The sequence below is a fragment of the Opisthorchis viverrini genome (genome assembly GCF_000715545.1).
Source record: "Opisthorchis viverrini unplaced genomic scaffold opera_v5_50, whole genome shotgun sequence".
NCBI lineage: Eukaryota > Metazoa > Platyhelminthes > Trematoda > Opisthorchiida > Opisthorchiidae > Opisthorchis > Opisthorchis viverrini.
Window position 1 is genome coordinate 30,128 of NW_008751706.1, and position 18,850 is coordinate 48,977.

Sequence of the window (18,850 nt, forward strand, 5' to 3'; positions counted from 1 at the left end):
GTGCGCCCTTCTACTTCGGGCTCATCAGGTAGGTGCAGTCCCCGAGTTTCCGACAACCTTAGGTTCTACTTGTACCCAAATTGAATGGTTTTCGAGGAATACACTCACTTGCAAATGAATTTGGTTTATGATATTCTACAACTGTTCAGTTAGAACGTAAGATGACGGAAGTTCGGGGACTGCGCCTACCTGATGAGCCCGAAGTGGAAGTGTGAAACAGGTCGTGTGCTGTCGACGGATTTTCAGCAACTTTGTGAGTAGTCTCCTTCATGAAAGGTGTAATTCTCATTTGTCGTACACTAGTACACTTATCAAAGTATGAAACAATCTGTTCCCAAAGCTCTCTTCTCAAGGATTTGGAACAGGACTCCCTTTGTAGCAAGGCTGCACTCCTTCGACAGCATGTTGATGGAATAGTTTACTTATGCAGTGAGAACGGATAAACTAAATAGAACCGGCAGTTTTTAAGCACATCTGTGTCCCCTGTTCTACCTGGTTTAAGCACTGCAGAGGACAGGTCGAAGGAACATTGTGTGTGACCAAAAACTGAAGTTTTACTGATCCTTGTCTCACTTGACCAAACATCTCGGTGACTGACCATTCAGAACCTATTCAGAACATACGAGTTTTTTGCTGTTATTTTTCGGCTTATTTAAGCTGTAGCGAAGTTTCTACAGGATACGTAGATCTCGGAAATAAATTGCGACCTGTTTCTGTGTGTTACTTGGGCAGATGGATTTAAAACTTATTTAAGTAATTCCAAAACTTTGGTCGCGTTATTTTCTCTCGTCAGAATCAAACAAAAAACAAATAGTTATTGGCGTGGATAAAATTGACATCAGGTTCGATTGTACTTTTCACAAAGAATGGGGTGTCAGGTGCACACCACAACAAAGGCAGTTCCGTTAGGTAGCATGACGTGATCACGTGATTTGTCTTGGTCAGAGTAGATTCGCCCTATCCTTCGATCTTCCCTAGGTGATTATTGAATAAGGAGCTAACTGAAGACTGACGGCAGAAACGAGTTTTACAGGTGATAGTCGAGTAGAACATTTAAATGATGGTCGGCTCTAGTTCCTGGAACATAAAAAGACGCATTACCTGATATGATGGTAAGATATCCAAATAGGTGTGCTCACCAGCTGGTGCTCAGAACAACAAGTCTACTTTTAAGTGTTCTATTTGAATAGAGTAAAGTCTCAGTAAGACAAACTAATCGGGCACCGAGTTTCGTAACAAATTACGCTTGAATCGTATATGTAACCGATCGAACACACCTGAGAAGTACCCAAGAGTAGGGACAAGTATCTTAGTGTTAGGAAAGTGCCGATCAGCACATTTGACATTGTTCTACGGAAAAAAACGGTATTCGAATAAGAGGATCTGCTGTCCATGTGCTGGACTGAGCAGGGTCTTGCAGGCTGTCATCAGACAAAGGTGGATGAACCAATGAGATAACACAGTGAAGGTCATTCTTAACTGATCGATACAAAAGAATGCACAAAACACTCGTCAATAAACTGTATGATCAAATGAGCAACTCTGCTTGTGTGACACTGTTGCTACAGAAAGCATTCTATCTAACTTTTTGTTGTTCATAGTCGGGGGGGGGGAGGGTGAACACTGCACTGGACGTCTGAATCAACATCTCTCTCTGAAGCTGAAACAACTCAGAACTACTGTTATTCAGCATAAAGTTTTGACCTTGACTAGTTTTGTAGAACAGGCCACTTTTATAAGCCTTAGTACGTCGTGAGTTAATCACACCCTTTGAATAAGTGAACATCTGAATGTCACTTGATGTTGGAAGCACTCATGAAAATCATGCTTCCAACGTCTATAATATTTACAAAAACCTCCTGACTCATACACGTTTAAGAGGCCTAAAGTCTGGATTGGGTAAACTGACATTTTATTGGTGCAAGCACGTGCGCGTGTGCGTACGTCTAACCGGTACTCAGCCAATCAGTGACAGGTCGCTTGACCGTCTGGGCTTCTGAACGCAAACATTGGATGAATGCTTTCTGTGGGGGAAACCAAACCGAAAAACGATTCTTCCAGCTGACTCTGTACGAGTGTGCATTTTCTAACAATAACTTGAGGCTTGCACATCCGCAGCAAGTGAGTACCGCCTGAGTAGTCCGAAGCGGTTGTGTGTCTTATGAGCGACAGACGAACAGCCCATTGTTGTGTCTTTTAAGAAAACAAGCTATCGATCACTCTGAGAAAAGTTTTGAACCGTGTCACGGGACTTCTTTATTTAGTGACTAACATCGAGGTTAATTGATCCTTTTTGAAGACAGCGCTGGAAGCTCTAACGATTGGCCGATCAAAACAACTTAGATTCAATCAACCACAGACCAATGATGTCATCTGAAACGAACATGAACACTGGAGTTCCGCCCGCTGTTGACCTAAAGGAACTCTATGGAGTGCGACACGAACGACGAAAGGACATGTTAAAGTTTGCTCCAAGTTGGGTCAGGCTGGAGAATCAATCTCACTACGGTCTGAATTATCGTGGGGACAAAGGAGGTGAGCTCTGTAAATAAGTTTACACTCCGGTTTTGCGCATAAGTACTTTTAAGTAAAACAACTTTTGATATGTACATACACATTCATATATATATATATATATATAAGTGTATATGTATTTATAGCCAAGTCTATCGCAAAGGCCAATAAGCATCAATCCAGTTGAATTCAGCAATCACTATTGAGGTCAAAGTGATAAACTTGGTGGGGCTTTGCTGAGCCACATGAGGCGGGGAAGTGATCACCCTGACAAGCGGTCAAGTTCTTATTGATCGCCCTCTCTTGGCGAAGAAATATTTGCGAATCCTCTAGAAGTATTTTCTAAGGATACGGGATAACAGTCTCGAATTACTATTTACTGACAAATGGACTGTACTCTTCTTATCTAATCAGCAGAGGTTACGCTTGTGTACACAATTATTGGGTTTATTGATTTTCCAAGCTCTAAATAGTTTTGGAAAATATTTTACAGAGCTTTTAGTTTTCTCTAGTAAACAGTGGTCTATACACATCTGACGATTCCACGTTTTCCGGGTGACCTTAAAAATGAAAAAACGGACAGGAGATGAAGAACATGCATTTTTCATTCGTACTTAACACTTGATGAGCCTAAGACAGTAAGTAAGAAGTCAACGGACAGCTGACCAAGCGAAACGAGCAAATGTATTAGCATATGAAAAGAATCCATTGAAATCGATTGCAACTCCTTAGCTTCGGGTATAAGCGAAGGCATGACGGCGGATTCTACGCGTGAAATGAGTGTCTCGGGACTCACCCTCAGGAATCGGTTACGATGACAGAGTTTACCTCACCGAACATGTTAGTCCCTTCCCTCAGGAAATGATTTTTTTCGAATAACTCGTCGATGATTGTGGAATTAACCTTTCGGACATTCAGCTGCACGTGGAGATGCATGAATTTTTCGCTTAGTTGAAGGCTGCGTCGAAAGTGACGTTGAACGGATTGCGAAGTTGATTGAGCAGCTCGGTGTGGTAAGCGGTTGCTCTGTTTAAACCGAATGTGACCAGGGGATTGTCAGTTTGGCGACCCAGCTTGATCAAACCAGTAGATTTGTGTCCAGTCAGTGGACTTGTTTGAGCAATCCTGATTGGTCCGCGTCCGAGCTGGCAGACCTAGAAGTAGCGTGCGGTTTGTCACGTGATTAGCAATTGACCAATCAAAAGCCAGAATGCAGAAGGGCACTTCGTGGGGATGGGACGAATGCCACACTAGGACCATGGTGAAATTGACCCTGATGCAACCAAGTCCATTCTGATGGTGACACATTTATTTTAACAAACTGGTGACGTGACATTACAGGTGTGAAGTTTATTACATCATTCCATGGATCATTTCACGCTCCTTTCAACTCCTCCAGAAAGACCCATGTTCTTTTTAAACCATTTATCGAAGTTTTGGCAGAATGTGATCTTTGTGAGAAATTTTAGGCCCGACATTTTTTGGCTCGATTTTGCTCAACATTCTGCTGTCAGTTAAATTCGGATAAAAATGTCTGGGACATTGCGGATCCGTGTCGAAATGTAATCAGCAGTGAGCGCGGTTAGTTGAGTCTCTACTGTTGTTATCTTCGTGCGAAATGGATGGTAATGAAATTTCAAATGCACCGATGCATGCAAGTATACATGGAAACACCTGATAGGGTAGCCACGGGGTAGCTTCAACGCATCAGTTGCCACACTGAACGATACTCAACGTCCATTGCAAATAGAAAGTATTACTGAAGCATACGCTCATTTGCAAGTCAATTTGGTTTTCATGAGAGGCTCAACTGAATCTCTCGTTTATGATATTCTACTGCGATATCTCGAATATCGTGCCAACTGAAACATGAGGCGACCTGTGTGCAGCACTTTCAGTTGTAGAATATCATAAACGAGAGATTCAGTTGAGTCTTTCGTGAAAATCAAATTGAGTTGCAAATGAGTGTATTTCTCGAAAACAGCCCAACTTGGGTTCAAGTGGATCATATGGTTGACGGAAACTCTGGGACTGCGCCTACCTGATGAGCCCGAAGTGGAAGGGCGAAACCGGTCGTGGGCTGTCGAAGAGTTTTCAGCAACCTTGTGAGTAGTAGGTTCCTTCATGAAAATATTATTGAAGCAATTCGAAGATGGACGTACAAAGGGTTGAATAAAAACTGCCCACTGATTCAGCAACTTCCTGATTGTATACCACCCCAAGAATGACTGTAACTGAGTTGATACTCTACAGGTTATGCACTGCATTTGATCAATGCTCATGGAGATATATACCAGGGGTAGAATCCTTCAAAGAATATCGGATTTCAGACTTGAGATAATCGTAAACTTTTCACAGCCGATTAACGTTTTGTAGTTGTTTCTAAATTCGGTTTTGTCTTAATTCAGTAGTGGTGCACAGAACACCGGTACGTCACAACTGCAGTGATTTTATCCTTCTAATTTTAGAACGCTCCAAGGCGATTCGACCGGAAGAGGAAGGAATAAATGGCCTAGAGACAGCAAAACAAACTGAACGACGTAAGAAAGCCGGTGTTCCAGCGTTCCAACCCCAGACCGATCACTGTTATCAGTCTGTTTACTGCAAAGAGTTTGTGGATCCACTGCACCGTTTCCAAGAGAAAAACACCAAGGCAGTGGTGAAGAACAAACCTAAAGACTGTCATTCATGGATGGACCCAATCCCTCTTTCTCAGGTTCTGATGCGTGAAGCATGGGACTGGAAACCCAGACCTGCTGTTCCTCTACCGGAAGATCCCGCCAAGTCACAAACTATGAAATCAACATCAACGTATACAGAAAACTTCGTGGATTTCTCCAAAACACACATCCGAACGCAGCCGATAAAGGCTGAACGTTCGGAAATCGCCGATGCACAGTTGTTGACCAGTTTCAACGGTGTTCGATCCAGCCTGCCGAAATCTCTTTATCAGGAGTCGTTTGTCGGGCAACAAGGCGTCGATCGATGGACGGATCGCGAAGTCCGCCATGATCCGTCCCCTGTCGTTCGAGCACTTGGGCCAAGCCATGAAGATGACTCAATCTACTGGAGGGGTGTGGGAACACAACCTTACTGGGCACGTGACGATATGTTTTTTGCCACCGTGAATAATTCTTTGGAGAAGCCAAAAGGCGACATTCAGCAATAAGTAGTATATTATACTTCGTAGGTCTTTGTATGGTTACCGACACATTATTTTCAGTTGGATTTATTCTTACTTGAGAAACAATCAACAATCATTTAACTGATTCATTCAGTTTACTAATCTTGCAACAATTTACAGCATCTTCTACATATTTGTTCACCAACACGAAGCAAGTTCCTTTGTGGACTTTGGTACACAAGTCATCGATAAATCCGACGGCAAAACCGATGATGGGCGGAAATAATCACTCAAATTTGGTTTGGTGGTAGAAGAAAATAAATTTTTCTCCATCTGAAGAAAGCCTACTTTGCTTGTTCCCCCTGAGGCTTTTTTAAAGGCTCAGTATCTCCCAGGTGACAGAGTGTAGTACATTAACGCGTAACTCACTTGTGGCGAACCTGAGGATCAGAGCAAGAAAGAAAAATGCATAGACGTGATACACTACTAAACACTTTGGCAGCTCACGACCGGTTTCGCCCTGCTTGAGGCTCATCAGGGTTTCCGTCACTTTTATGTTTTATTTGAATTCAAATTGGACAGATTTCGAATAATACACTTGTTAACATAACATTTTGGTCTTGATGAGAGAGTCATGCGGGCTGATCCAGTCGTGGTTGGCAACCTTGTGAGTAGTGTATTACGTCCATACATGTATCGCGATATATTGATTATCGTACCGAGCGAAGCATGAGATCGTCTGGCGCCACACGCTCAGTTGCTCAAGAACATCATATCCCGGAGATTCAGCTGGTGAGTCTCCCGTCAAAACGGCACTGATATTCAAATGAGTGCATTTATCGAAGAACAAAACATAATAAAGTTTATTCCACGCTGGATTGTGAACGAACTAAAAAACGGGTTTCATGGAAAAACTCATCTGGGGCAAACATGGACATAAAAAATGTCCAGAGGCCTCAGCTGGAGAATTCGCTATACCTCGCGGGTAATTCATGTTATGTCGACATTAGTCAAACACAAAACCCGCGTATTTAGCGAAATACACTCATTTGCGAACTACTTTGGCTTTGCGAGATACTCACCTGGAACCCAACTGAATGTCTCGTTTGTGATGTTTCCAGGCAACGGAATGTGCTGCTTCATGTTTCAGTCGCGACGATATTCGAGATATCGCGATACATGTACATTCGTAATGCACTACTCATAAGGTTGCTGATTAGCCCCAAGAAGGGCGAAAGCGGTCGTGGGTTGTCGCCGAAGTTTCAGCAACCTTATGAGCAGTGCATTACAAAACCCACGTACTTAACATCTACACCTTTGCCTCTTCTCACTTGTGTGCCTTGCTTGACGACAAACTTCGTGCACAAACTTCATGCTTGACTGCTGACTTCTGTGTGCGCTCGGTCATGTGTAACATTGTGTTCTCATTGGTCAATATGTGCCTAACATAGCCTTTAAGCTTTGTACTTAAAATCTGCCTCAGATTTCTTATGCTTTTCCAGGAATCATTATGGTTGTTGGGATTACCTCTTCTTCGATTATTTCCACTTCATTATTACAACAATGGTTACAATTCGACTTCATTCTGTTTACTTCTTGACAGAACATTTCCTTCGTTTTCCAATAGAGGCAGACATAACTCACATGATAAACTCCTGATGGAATGCTTGAAAATCACTTCATTTGGTACAAATGACAAGTAATGTGTCTCAAGGGATATGTCACAAAATCCACATGAACTCTATCTGCGAAGTCATCCCAGAGCGGGTCAACCAGAGCAGTTTAGGCTGACATTTCTATCGGTTTGTTTTCCAGCTACCAACAAATATAACAGTAGTACGGACTCTAAAATTTTGGCAGCAATCTGGCTGCATTTCCATTGGTCGATTGTTCCGATTGGTCAGACCGACGACGGGAAAACCGTGCCGGTCACCGACATGGCGGAGTTGAACCACATGGTTGCGTCTGCACACTGTAGTGTGACGTAAAGCACAATGTATCTGAGTAACACTAACGCGGTCTTTTGTCTCATAGTATATACAACCACAATTGGACTATCCACTGAAGACCGCAGATGGAATAAGTATGTCAACCCTTATCTTAACAAGACGGAAGAATACGCCGGCAGCCATAATGGAGTTTGGTTCCGTGGCGGTAATATCTACAATCATCCTTTGGGACCGTCGGATTTCACCGCAACGCATCCCGTTCATCGTGCGATTCGTCGACTTGATCTTTTGCGAAAACACACCAAACAAAGAGGGTTTTCAAACAGGATGCAGATGGACACACAACAAACACCAGACTCGCTTCTTTGGCATCCAGAAGCGAGAAACAAAGGAGTCAGACAGGATTCTGTGGTGCCCTTCATTCCATACCAACATCTCCCAGCGATCGGTGACGTAACCAGAGATGAGGATGTTGGCCAATCCAAGAGAATGATTTGGAACGAGGAGGGGCAGTTTTGGGGGTACGGGCAAACGGCTGAGACAAACCTGGCTTCCGACGAACAGTTTATCTGGCCCTATAGTACCGGTACCTCCGTATACGATGATGGTCTGTGCACGCCACCATTTTGTATCCCCGCCAGCTGCGATGAGAATGAAGGACAACAGTGCAGAAAAAGACAGGTAACAACGACAAGTTGTCTTGGAACAGAATGTGATCCAAAGTGTCCCGGAGAACAGCAATGTCCGGCAGTATGTCGCGTGACCGCTACCGGCCCAACCTGCGCCATCTTCGATGCGGCCACATGTGAAAACCAGTATGCATTACAATGTGTCCATGGGTGTGCGCGTGAAAGCAACTCTTCTTCACCGTTGAAATGCATCTGTGATCCGTGGAGGCCCAATGCAACTTCGTGCATTTCGGCCGAAATGGATGTGTTTGAATGCCCACTCGGCTGTAGCGGTCGCGGACGTTGTGACCGAACCACTAAGCAATGTCACTGTGACCCAGGATTTGAGGGGAAGGGTTGTGAATTCAAACACGCTTGTCCTACAGGTTTGACTGGTTCAAACTGTACCATGGATATTGATGAATGTCTGAGTGGCGCTGCCGGCTGCCAGCATTTGTGTGTGAATACCTACGGGTCTTTTCGGTGCGAATGTCATGGCGGGTATCAAACTGACCCGCGAGATCCGAGCCGCTGCGTGGTAGCTGAAACATGCGAGACAAGATGCACTCGTGGCCAGGGATATTGTGACGAACAAAGACGCTGTCAGTGTTACTCCGGATTTGAGGGGGAATGGTGTGAACAAGATGTGGATGAATGTAGGGCTGGAACACACTCATGTGAGCAGGTTTGTGTGAATACTCAAGGTGCATATGAATGCCGCTGTCATCAAGGATATGAACCAGATCCGCAGTATCCTAATCGGTGCAGACCGGTTGGATGTCATCCTCCGTGTGTTCGTGGTCAAGGAAGTTGCAGCGAGGCCGGCAGATGCGTTTGCATCCCCGGATTTACTGGGATCGATTGCGCAGAGGATGAGGATGAATGTGCGACAGGAAGACACAAATGCATGCAGCGATGTGTGAATACATATGGATCTTATCTATGTCAGTGTGACCCAGGCTATCGTATTGATCCGTCAGATAGGAATCGATGTCTTCAGGAAGCGTGTGACCCTCAGTGTTACGATGACACTGGGCCATGTTATGGTCGGAGTTGCATCCACGGTGAATGCCGCGTGGATTATGATTACCAGAACGGTACTCACCGTTCAAGATGTGAGTGTGAGCCAGGATACACGGGTGTGCGGTGTGAACATGACATCGACGAATGTGCCCCCGACGCACCTGTTCAACACCAGTGTGATCAGCGGTGCGAAAATACACCTGGATCTTATGAATGCAGCTGTAATACGGGGTACATTCTACAACCGGACAAACGTACCTGTGTGAGAGAATCAGAGAGATGCGGTGCTGGGTGTCAGAACGGCGGAATATGCATGCCAGACGGACGATGCGAATGTCCAGTGCGATTTGACGGGCCTCGATGTGAATTCGAAGTAAACGTGTGCCAAAAAGTGAAGGCATGTGAACACTACTGCATCACGGAACAGGTGAGTCAGATGTAATTCTGTCATTGCAATCCTTTGTGCACAACCAAAAGTTTGATAGAAACTTAGTTGGGGTACTCTGTTAGAGGGGCACTAAAGGTCCGTCAACAAGAGCGAAAAATACTAATCTGTTGAACATCGCCAAGTCTACTCACGTGGCCATCAATCGATAGGTGGCTCAGAGCTAACTCATGCATTATATGAGTGAAACTTCCTCCGGAGAAGTTATCACTCGATGAACCACTCAGTAAACGACCACGTGACTTAGCTTCCGTGATTGAAGGGTGAATGACGCTATGTCCGGTTAAAACTGAGAGCTAACGACATTCCTGATCAGTCGAAGGGCTAAGTCTTGAACCGCTAACCAGAAGGTCGCGGTTTGGAAACTCTCTGAGTTACTTGAAATGTAAGACCTAAGAGGGGATTCTTACTTATCTGTTTGTGCGGTTCATACTGAAATTTTGAGTCATACTATTGGGCTAAACTATGAACTTCCGAAACGGATGACTGAATTCCAAGTCTTTTTCATACCAGGCATGATTCGTGTCCTCTTGTCTGGAAAATTCGTTCTTTCTCGTTGAGTTTCACTGCTCATATCCGGAAAGTTACTAGGCCGTTGTTCTGGCAGTAAAGCTCAAAACATTATTGGACCAAACGAGGACATAAGTTCCCGTTTGGAGTTAAAAATTCACACGCATTGGTGGGGTGGAATTCTTACGGTCGCCTCACAGGTCACGCTTCCGGAGTTCGAACCCAGGACTGGCCAAGGGACTAAGATTTCTCAGTACGCCGCAAACAAGGTGAAGCGTATGTTGGAGTGTTGCCGATTATTCGCTGATCTTCTCATACTACTTACATGCTCTGAAGTATTCAATACCAGCTGGAAAACAGTGTTTCCATAAATGTTTGCGATTCCGCTTTCGACCAAGAGAACCAGACGAATTAAGTAGTATATACTCAGGAGTATTTTGTTTGCACTCTCAAACACGTGTGAGCTTATCTTGGTCCGGTTCCGTCCTGGGAGGGAGACATGAGTTCGAGCTTTAATCTGGAAATTAAACTCTGTTCACCTGACACGTTAGATGAGCGGGTTAATTTTCCCTAGATAGATCGTGTTTTTTCCACTCTACGGGTTGATAACCAGTGATGGCAGAACATTCGACGTAATGTTTTCACAAATCCTACCAGGAATGAATCACTGAGTGAGGGTTTCTTTCTGCATTCAAGAGAAGGTAAAAAGCCATTCACCAGAGGGCTACTGATCCGTCCGCAACTGACTTGCGGAGGTTTCGAGGAGACATCATTACTCAGCGATGATGATATCTCTTTGACTGGCGACGAAACGATTGCGGCCGGGATTGGCGACCAGAGCACAATCACCTGATCAGTAATTAGTAAACGAACTACGAATACTTTGACATTTCCAAGCAGGATGTCTTGTAGTCCCCCAGTACTTTTGCTCCGACAAACCTTCACTCAGTGTCTCATTCCGGTACCACTTGTAAACGGTATGCTTGCTCGCAATCCCTTAAACTGCCAATTACCTTTACCGCGCAGCAAAAGCCATCTGTTTTTAAGGCGAAACGACTAAAAGGCTTGGATTTCTGGTCAAGGTAATATCTTCGGTCAAGAGCGGTTGGTAGCAACAAGAATGGGTCTCCTGATCCTCGACGTATCCTGGAATGTGTAACCCTACAGCAAAGTTACTTTTGGTTGCTTTGCTGAGACATCGTTTGCATGGTAACATCAGACGAGCAACACCCAACTGATGTGTAATTCTGAGGTTTTGCGGGATAGGTATTTTTTGTGCATAGCCACACGACTCTCGCTTGAACGACCGTGTTCCTGTTCTGGCGTAATTATTCAGGTGTGTCCACACCAAAGGGAAGCACTGGACTCGAGTTTCGCTCTTACTAGAGCTCATCAGCAGTGCATATCCAATGGCCGCGCCGGGATTCAAACCCCGGACATCTGATATGCGAGGTAAGCGTGTAACCACTACTCCACCAACGTACGTTGGGCGCATCTGAATTTTAAGCCCAACGTGTTGATACTTGAGCGATGTGATTGGTGTGCCCGACTCATCGAACGACGACCCAGTAACTGTCCTGGTTGTGACAATTGATTGACCGCCGTCGTGCCATATCCAACAGATTAGATGTAATGTAAAATTTGGGCGGATGTAGGCAGGACTGCATCTGCGTCTGTCTAAACCCATAGATCCCCTTACTTTTAAAGTGGTAACATTCCGAGTACTTGTCGGTAGTGAGGAGATTTGGGATTTTAGTGATGATTTCATCCTGTAAGTGACTGGCCGAATGGTTAAGGGTTCAAACTACTAGCCGGGAGGTCGTGGGTTCGAGACTCTTCGGAGTTTCGTGAGATGCGCACTGCTGATGATTCCCAATAAGGATGAAACAGCTGTACAGTGCTTCTCGGCTTTTCAGCATAGATTGGCTTCACTCATAGGATGAAATCACCACAAAAATTCCGAGGACTACTTATGGTGGGCCAAGCTACTCACCTGGTCACGTGAACCGTGTGTTGACATGTTTCCACCTAGAGCACAACTGCGTAACTGGAATAGGACTAAGAGTACCCCGATGAGAGTTCACCACACAACTGACTGGCCGCCTGTAGCTGAAGGCTAGTGTTCAACTCTTATCACGATGTTTTCGAACTCACAGATATCTCCATAGACGTGTACGAAGTATCACGAATATTTTCAGGAACCGAAAGATACAAATCTGATTGAGCAGTTACTCTGGCAGACGCAGTCCAGTGATGAAGGCATCCTGCTGAGCAGTCGAGAAGACTTTTGGGTTCTCCTATTAGTGCACTGTTGATGAGGGCCATAACACAAATCAGAAGGTATGTGCACTAATAAAAGTTTTCATTATGGTTGACAGCGGTGGGTTGCAACACGTATAAATGGGAGCAAGTCAAAAGAGGAACTTATCGTCTGTGAGAGTTCCCTGGTGAAAGTCCGGATGGCGGGAACGTGTTTTCTCCGCAGTATGGCTACAACACGTGTTCCATGATTGTCCGTGGACTTGTGGAGAGTGGTTGACTTCCTGCTCCCTGCGCGCGCGCAAGTCTGTGTCTGTTGACTGTGTTCGGTTTCCTTATATGTAGGTCCGTTTGCATATACGTGGGCGCGTCAGAACATGAGTCATTAGCGCGCTCACTAGACGGTACGGACCATCGACTGAGCCACCTTACTATGACGTGGTTTGCGAGTATAAAAAAGGACAAGCCTCGTGATCCGGTGAGCGAATGTGAGCTGAACAGTCAAGTATGTGGGTGACCAGATAGCTACACTCTCTTTTGAAGAAATATGTAAAAAAAAATATGAATTAATAGATGTGCTTCCGAGGATATAAAATGGGTGGATCAATGCACGTTTTTGTCCATAAAAATGGTGAATAAGTAATTATAAACCACGTCATTCATGATTAGGTTAACAAAACTGAAATGACCCTTTGATGATACGTAGAGAGACATCTGTAGAATACCTCTAAACTAGGTGTTGATGCGAAGGTCAGAATACTTGCTGCGTTTGATAAACCGCTCCCGTGATTGACTTCTACTAAACTGAATCGCGAGTTTGAGGATAAAAGGAACTTTTCACCAGAAACTGAGAATGAGTGAGGTCAGGTGGAACAGATGGGGGAAATCGCCCCCCTTCAGAGAAATGGACGGCCATGGGGCCAAACAGAAGTGGAGTTGTTTTCTTAGTCCTGAAGCTTCTTTTAGAAAAACGTGGATTCAGATCGCCGTCCTCACACAGTCTTTGACAGAATACCCTGTAGTTCTGTCTGTCCTATCGCAGTTAGTTTGGGGGAGGGTTGCCTACGTGTCAACATCTTGGAATGACGAGACTCAGCCGAATCCAAACTGAGTCTCAAGTTTTTGGTGTTCGTTGACCAAATGTGCCGCGTAAAGTCCTCTCGCGCTTCAGTTCGTAAGATATTCGAGGTGTCGTGGCATATTTTCTCGACTGAATGCACTACTCACAATGTTGGGGAGTTTTCGGTTAGTAGTCTTATAGAACTTCATGCCTTGGCACGTACAGCTTTGTCAGCATACGTGTGTACGCTTCTCAGAATTGTGGAAGAAACTCAAGCTCAACATCCTGTCTGATGGCGGGAGTTTTCAATGCGACCAATAAGCTGCGTTCCGACCTTTGAGAGAGACTTCATATCTTCCAACCTGGGAAGCGTAAGTACTTTTGGGTGGCAGTCACCCTGAGATAGATAACTGGATATCCATCCAACGAAACTTCACACTAGCCAGTAGTGCTTTTATGCGCTCCAATCAACGCAAAGCGTCAGATGACGGGTGAACCTTCCACGTGACGGGAGCGAATCGATATCTGACCACGGGACATAATTGAAGGATGAATGACGCTACATCCTGTATAGGTCCGATAGGCTGCTCATGTTCAAACTGTTTAATCATCAGTCATTATCCGGAATTTGTGAGTTCTAATCACTCCGGGGACTCATGAAATGTCCCCTTAGGATAAAATCATTGAATAGTGCATTTCAGCTTTCTGGTATAGATGAATTTCGTGTACAGGATGAAAGCTGCATACAAATGGCGTGACATCAAAAATATTGGGCTTTAATTAGTTTACTTCTATTCTAATTAATCCATAACAGATCCGATTGCTTCCCGGTCGAACAGAGGTCAGCTTCAAAAAGATACCCTCAGTGGCTGGTCCTCTTCAGCTGGTCGGTCTCAAAATTGTACAACTGTGTAGCATATTGCCCTAGTTGGAAGTAAGTGACACAGGGCTATTCAGAAACCACTCAAGAAGTTACTGTTTCATAAAAGTCTAAACAAAGGCTGTCACGCCAATGTTTTGCTTTCAAAACAGAAGCCATGCCAAGCCAAGTGAGTGGGTTGTCCAGTTTTGAGGAAAGCGCAGTAAAACTCTACGAGGACTAAACTGATGTTGAATAACGGTTCAAAGTGTGAATGACTTAGTCTTACGATTCGGGATGTGCAGATTAGTCTGAGTAGGGTATAGTATCGTGTGACTCCACTTCAAGGTAATCCAGTTGCTAAGTCCTGCTGGATATCGTTCAAAAGTTTTGTCGAATCTAGGTTTAGTACTTCCCAGGATGTTCTGGTTAGGAACTGGCAGGGCTACGTGGATTTTGATCGGGTTTGGCTTTGTACATGCTTTAACTATGAGTTAACGGTCAACCGTGCTACCTGTTGAACGCCCATCAGTGCATGTCGACTCAGTTATTACAAAACCGAGCACTACATTCACAGGAGTTCTGTGTCCTTTAAGCAAGTTGCGCCACGTGATGACAGTTTTCACAGTATGTTTGTTATCGAACGAAAGATGCCTTACATCCCCCTGTACTTTAACGTAAACAGGAACCTTCGGAGTCATAGCTTGCCATATTTGGAAAGACTATTTGATGGTCTCACCTGGTTCAAGGAGAATTTAAAGTCGGTCGTTTCCCCATTGATTTTAGTTTCTTATTCAACACCATAGCCTGAATGATATGCATACAGAAGTGCGTGCTCACATGAAATCTAACAAAAACTCACTGTTTTAAAGACTTTGCTCAGACTCGGTGAACCCACACCGAAAGTGTGAAGCACTAAACTCGAGTTTCGTTCGCATTTGAGCTCTTCAGCAGTGTACATCTTTGGCCTTCAGAGTTTGAACTCCGGACACGTGATAAGTTAGGCACTCCACCAGCATACGCTGTAAGAATCTGAAGTTTTACGTCTGAACAGGCGATGACGTTCATTCTTCAGCGATGCGATTGTTTGGACCCTCGATCGAATGATTTGGTGATCCGACAGAGCAGCCTGGCTAAATGCGATCAAAAGTTCTTGTTCAGGGACAGGATAGTAGAACATAAGGTTGACGGAAACCCGGGGTCTGCGCCCAACTGATGAGCCCCAAGAAGGGCGAAACCAGTCGTGGGTTGTCGATGGATTTTCAGCAACCTTATGAGTACTACATTACAAAGATACAGGTTACGGTCAGTTTTGGTGGAACCGCTGATGAGCAGGGTCTTTAGGTTCAGATACTTGGCATGGAACTTTGTGCAAGCCACTGTCGTCAGTCTAAATCTGCGTCTTGCATCTTCATAACTCTGGTCGATGTAGAACACATAAAAGTACTTTCGAACTGCGCGAATTCGCGAGATAACAGTCATTTCGACTAAAAATACTTAGCTGTAAGTGTGAAATTCTGTTAGCCAGCACTCGCTATTTCAACTAGGTCCCCTTATCGCCCATGAGCAAAAACCCTGATATTTGCGATAACTGAGTTCCATGAACGAAAATTCGGATAGCGAATATACACTCATTTGCAAACTAATTTGGTTTTTCGAGAGACCCATCTGGATCCTAGCTGAATCTCTCGTTTGTGATGTTCTCAGGCAAATGAATGTGCGGTACCAGGCCGCCTCATGTTTCCGTCGCTACGAACAGTTAACTTTAACAACATGGCCAGTAATCTTGGTAATGTAGTACTCATAAGGTTACTGAAAATCCGTCCACAGCCCACGACCGGTTTCACCCTTTTTGGGGCTCATCAGGTAGGCTCAGCACATTCAGTTGCCTGAGAACATCACAAACGGGAAATTCTGGTGGGTTCCAGGTGAGTCTCTCGAAAAACCAAATTAGTTTGCAAATGAGGGTATTTTTGCTAATTTCGTGCAATTTGTTTTCAAGTAGAACATAAGGTTGACGGAAACCCGGGGTCTGCGCCTACCTGATGAGCCCCAAAAAGGGTGAAACCGGTCGTGGGCTGTGGACGGATTTTCAGTAACCTTATGAGTAGTGCATTACAGAGAAAATTCGGGTAATTCGCATACGTGTGACGTCCGCGGCGGGCGGGAGGTCAATCGGTCCAACCCCTTCCCCGCACTCGGACTCTTCCTCTACATTTTCATCCATGATCTTTGAACCCTGTCTTCAAAAACGAAGGAAATGCTCCCCAGCGTTTTTTCTGCAGACACAAAGCGACATTTTCTCATAGCTTCTTGTGCCCCATTCCGGAAAACCTCGGTTTATTCCTTCCTCTAAGCATGACTTAGCGTTTGGCTGATAAAACCTACTTGTGGAAGATACGAACGTTTATCTGGCCGGGTGGTTGTGATGGAGTGGAGTAATTTTCCAAGGAAAGTAACATTCCACTGTGCATGGCGCCGGGTTTTCTAATCCCATGATGACACTGTGTGTGTGTGTGTCGGTTCGCAGTTGCATGGCACTCTGGAATACGTTCTTTAGATGTGCCGGCAAGTGCCGCAGAGCGAACCATTCTTTCTGGAGCAGTTTTAAAATGCATGGCACCAGGTCTCATACACACACAAGTACAGTCGTAAATGACGGTACAGGCTTCTTTATGGACCTGCGTTGAAGCGGGAAGTACATCTGTGGAACCGGTCGCTGACCCGCTATCCCTGGCCTTGAAGCAGCGGCATCATCGTCATCACTGACAGCATTACCGGATGCGAACACTGACGCTTCACCGTCGGAAGACTGTTTGAAAATGTGTAGGTCACCGATGCAACTGGGTTGGAATTCTGCAAGGATGCAAGCAGCTAGACAGGAGGACGACTAGGGTCCTCAACAAAATCTTTAGACTCAAAAACCTAAGTGGTGGATGACATAAGACCATCAGGGTAACCTATACTTCTAAGGAGAAGGTCACCATATGTGTTCTCATCCCCACAATGGAGGATAAAGGACTCTTAGTCAAATCTCTTCCCAGCAACCAACTTGGGTGAATGCCACACGTGCACTCCACTGCGACTCGACAGGTTATGAAGATGCGCAAACCGTCACACCACGGCAAGGTCCAGCCTCTTCGTGATGGGACCAGCAAAACCTGTGACACGCGTCGATGCCATACACAGATGCAGTCAGAGATTAACCAACCGGTTTAACACAGTAGAAGTGAACTAACCTGGCCACGTGACGCGAACCAGCTAGCTGAAAATGAATGATGCTCTATTTCGCTTAGGCTCGATGTGACATTGGACACACAATGTGAGTTCGTTGAATATAAATTCCCCAGGTTGATATCTCCCCCTTCAGACAACTTATCAACTTTGGCAGAACACACTACTCATAGGGCTGCTGAAAACCCATCGATGGCTAACGACCAATTTCACCCTTCTTGTCGGCCAGGTGCAGTCCCCAAATGTCTGCCTGAGCGCCACGTTGTACGCAATTCGCAAACTAAATTAACAGAAACTTAGTCGAATCCCTGCCTAATGATATTCTCTGACTCAGCGCATAAAGAGCGCCCGAAGTTTCAGCTGGTGCGACATTCGACCGATTGAAGCATAGTTTCTTGACAGATTATACTACTCATAAGGTGCTGAAAACTCATCCACGGCCCACGATTCTCCGGTGACTACCAGTTTACAAACCAGCGTGCGGAGTTGACAATCTGTTCATTCTTTCCAGTGCTTCGTAGCCTCAGCCTATCCAAACTTATTCGGATCCAGCCGCCCTTCTGATGCGAGAATTTCGGCTCATCTTGTCATACAAGCACCGCTATTTTCGACCTTCTTTAGGACGTAGGGTGCTAGGGGAAGACAACCCAAGACTACATTTTAGACGTGATGCGATGCGAGAATTTCGGCTCATCTTGTCATATGTGTACCGCTGTTTTTGACCTTCTTTGGGACATAGGGTGCTGAGGGGAGACAACACAAGACTACATTCTAAATGCAATCGTTCACCGTCGTAGCAGCTCACAGAGGATTTCAGTAGAAACCCCCGACACTCACATCGACCTTCACCGTGTCGTAAGAAACGGTGCAGACTTTTTTGTGAACCTTTCTTGAAGCGGGAAGTACTTCTGTGGAACCAACACCGACCTTCTATCCATAAACAGACTGTCCTTCAGAAACTGTCCGTGAAGCAGCGACGTCATCATTATCATTTGTCGCAAGTGTTTACTCTGAGTGAACGAACAAATAGCTGCATTAAAAGAGGATCGAACAGAGCTCTGATATCGCAATGGTGAGAAGGACAGAGTTTGATTTGAAACGGCTAGTTCTGCGATGCGAATTGGAAACGTTCAGTGTTGCATTCTGAAAGAACATCATTGGTTGGTGAGTGTAGTTTAGCGACGTTTGTGTGCATCGAGTATGTG

The 18,850-nt window shown here is 45.0% G+C and overlaps 3 protein-coding genes across 3 annotated transcripts in view; 2 read left to right on the forward strand and 1 right to left on the reverse strand.

The window, feature by feature from the left end:
- The window catches only part of T265_03461 (hypothetical protein), a gene marked incomplete at both ends in the record, with an annotated part of 17,298 nt that extends 11,735 nt beyond the window's left edge, over positions 1-5,563 (reverse strand). The window contains one exon of the mRNA XM_009167961.1: positions 5,363-5,563. Within this exon, the coding sequence (XP_009166225.1) occupies positions 5,363-5,563 (201 nt within the window). The remainder of the gene's footprint in view (positions 1-5,362) is intronic.
- Positions 4,499-5,681, forward strand: T265_13259 (hypothetical protein; the record flags this gene model as incomplete). The annotated part of the gene is made up of 3 exons (XM_009168008.1): positions 4,499-4,619; positions 4,923-4,942; positions 4,983-5,681. Coding segments are annotated over 3 exons (837 nt in total), but the record flags the coding sequence as incomplete, so codon positions are not given.
- Positions 5,682-7,628: 1,947 nt separating this feature from the next.
- Positions 7,629-18,850, forward strand: part of T265_13260 (hypothetical protein) — a gene marked incomplete at both ends in the record, with an annotated part of 55,559 nt that continues 44,337 nt past the window's right edge. Inside the window, one exon of the mRNA XM_009168009.1 lies at positions 7,629-9,720. Coding sequence (XP_009166273.1) covers positions 7,633-9,720 — 2,088 coding nt within the window. The remainder of the gene's footprint in view (positions 9,721-18,850) is intronic.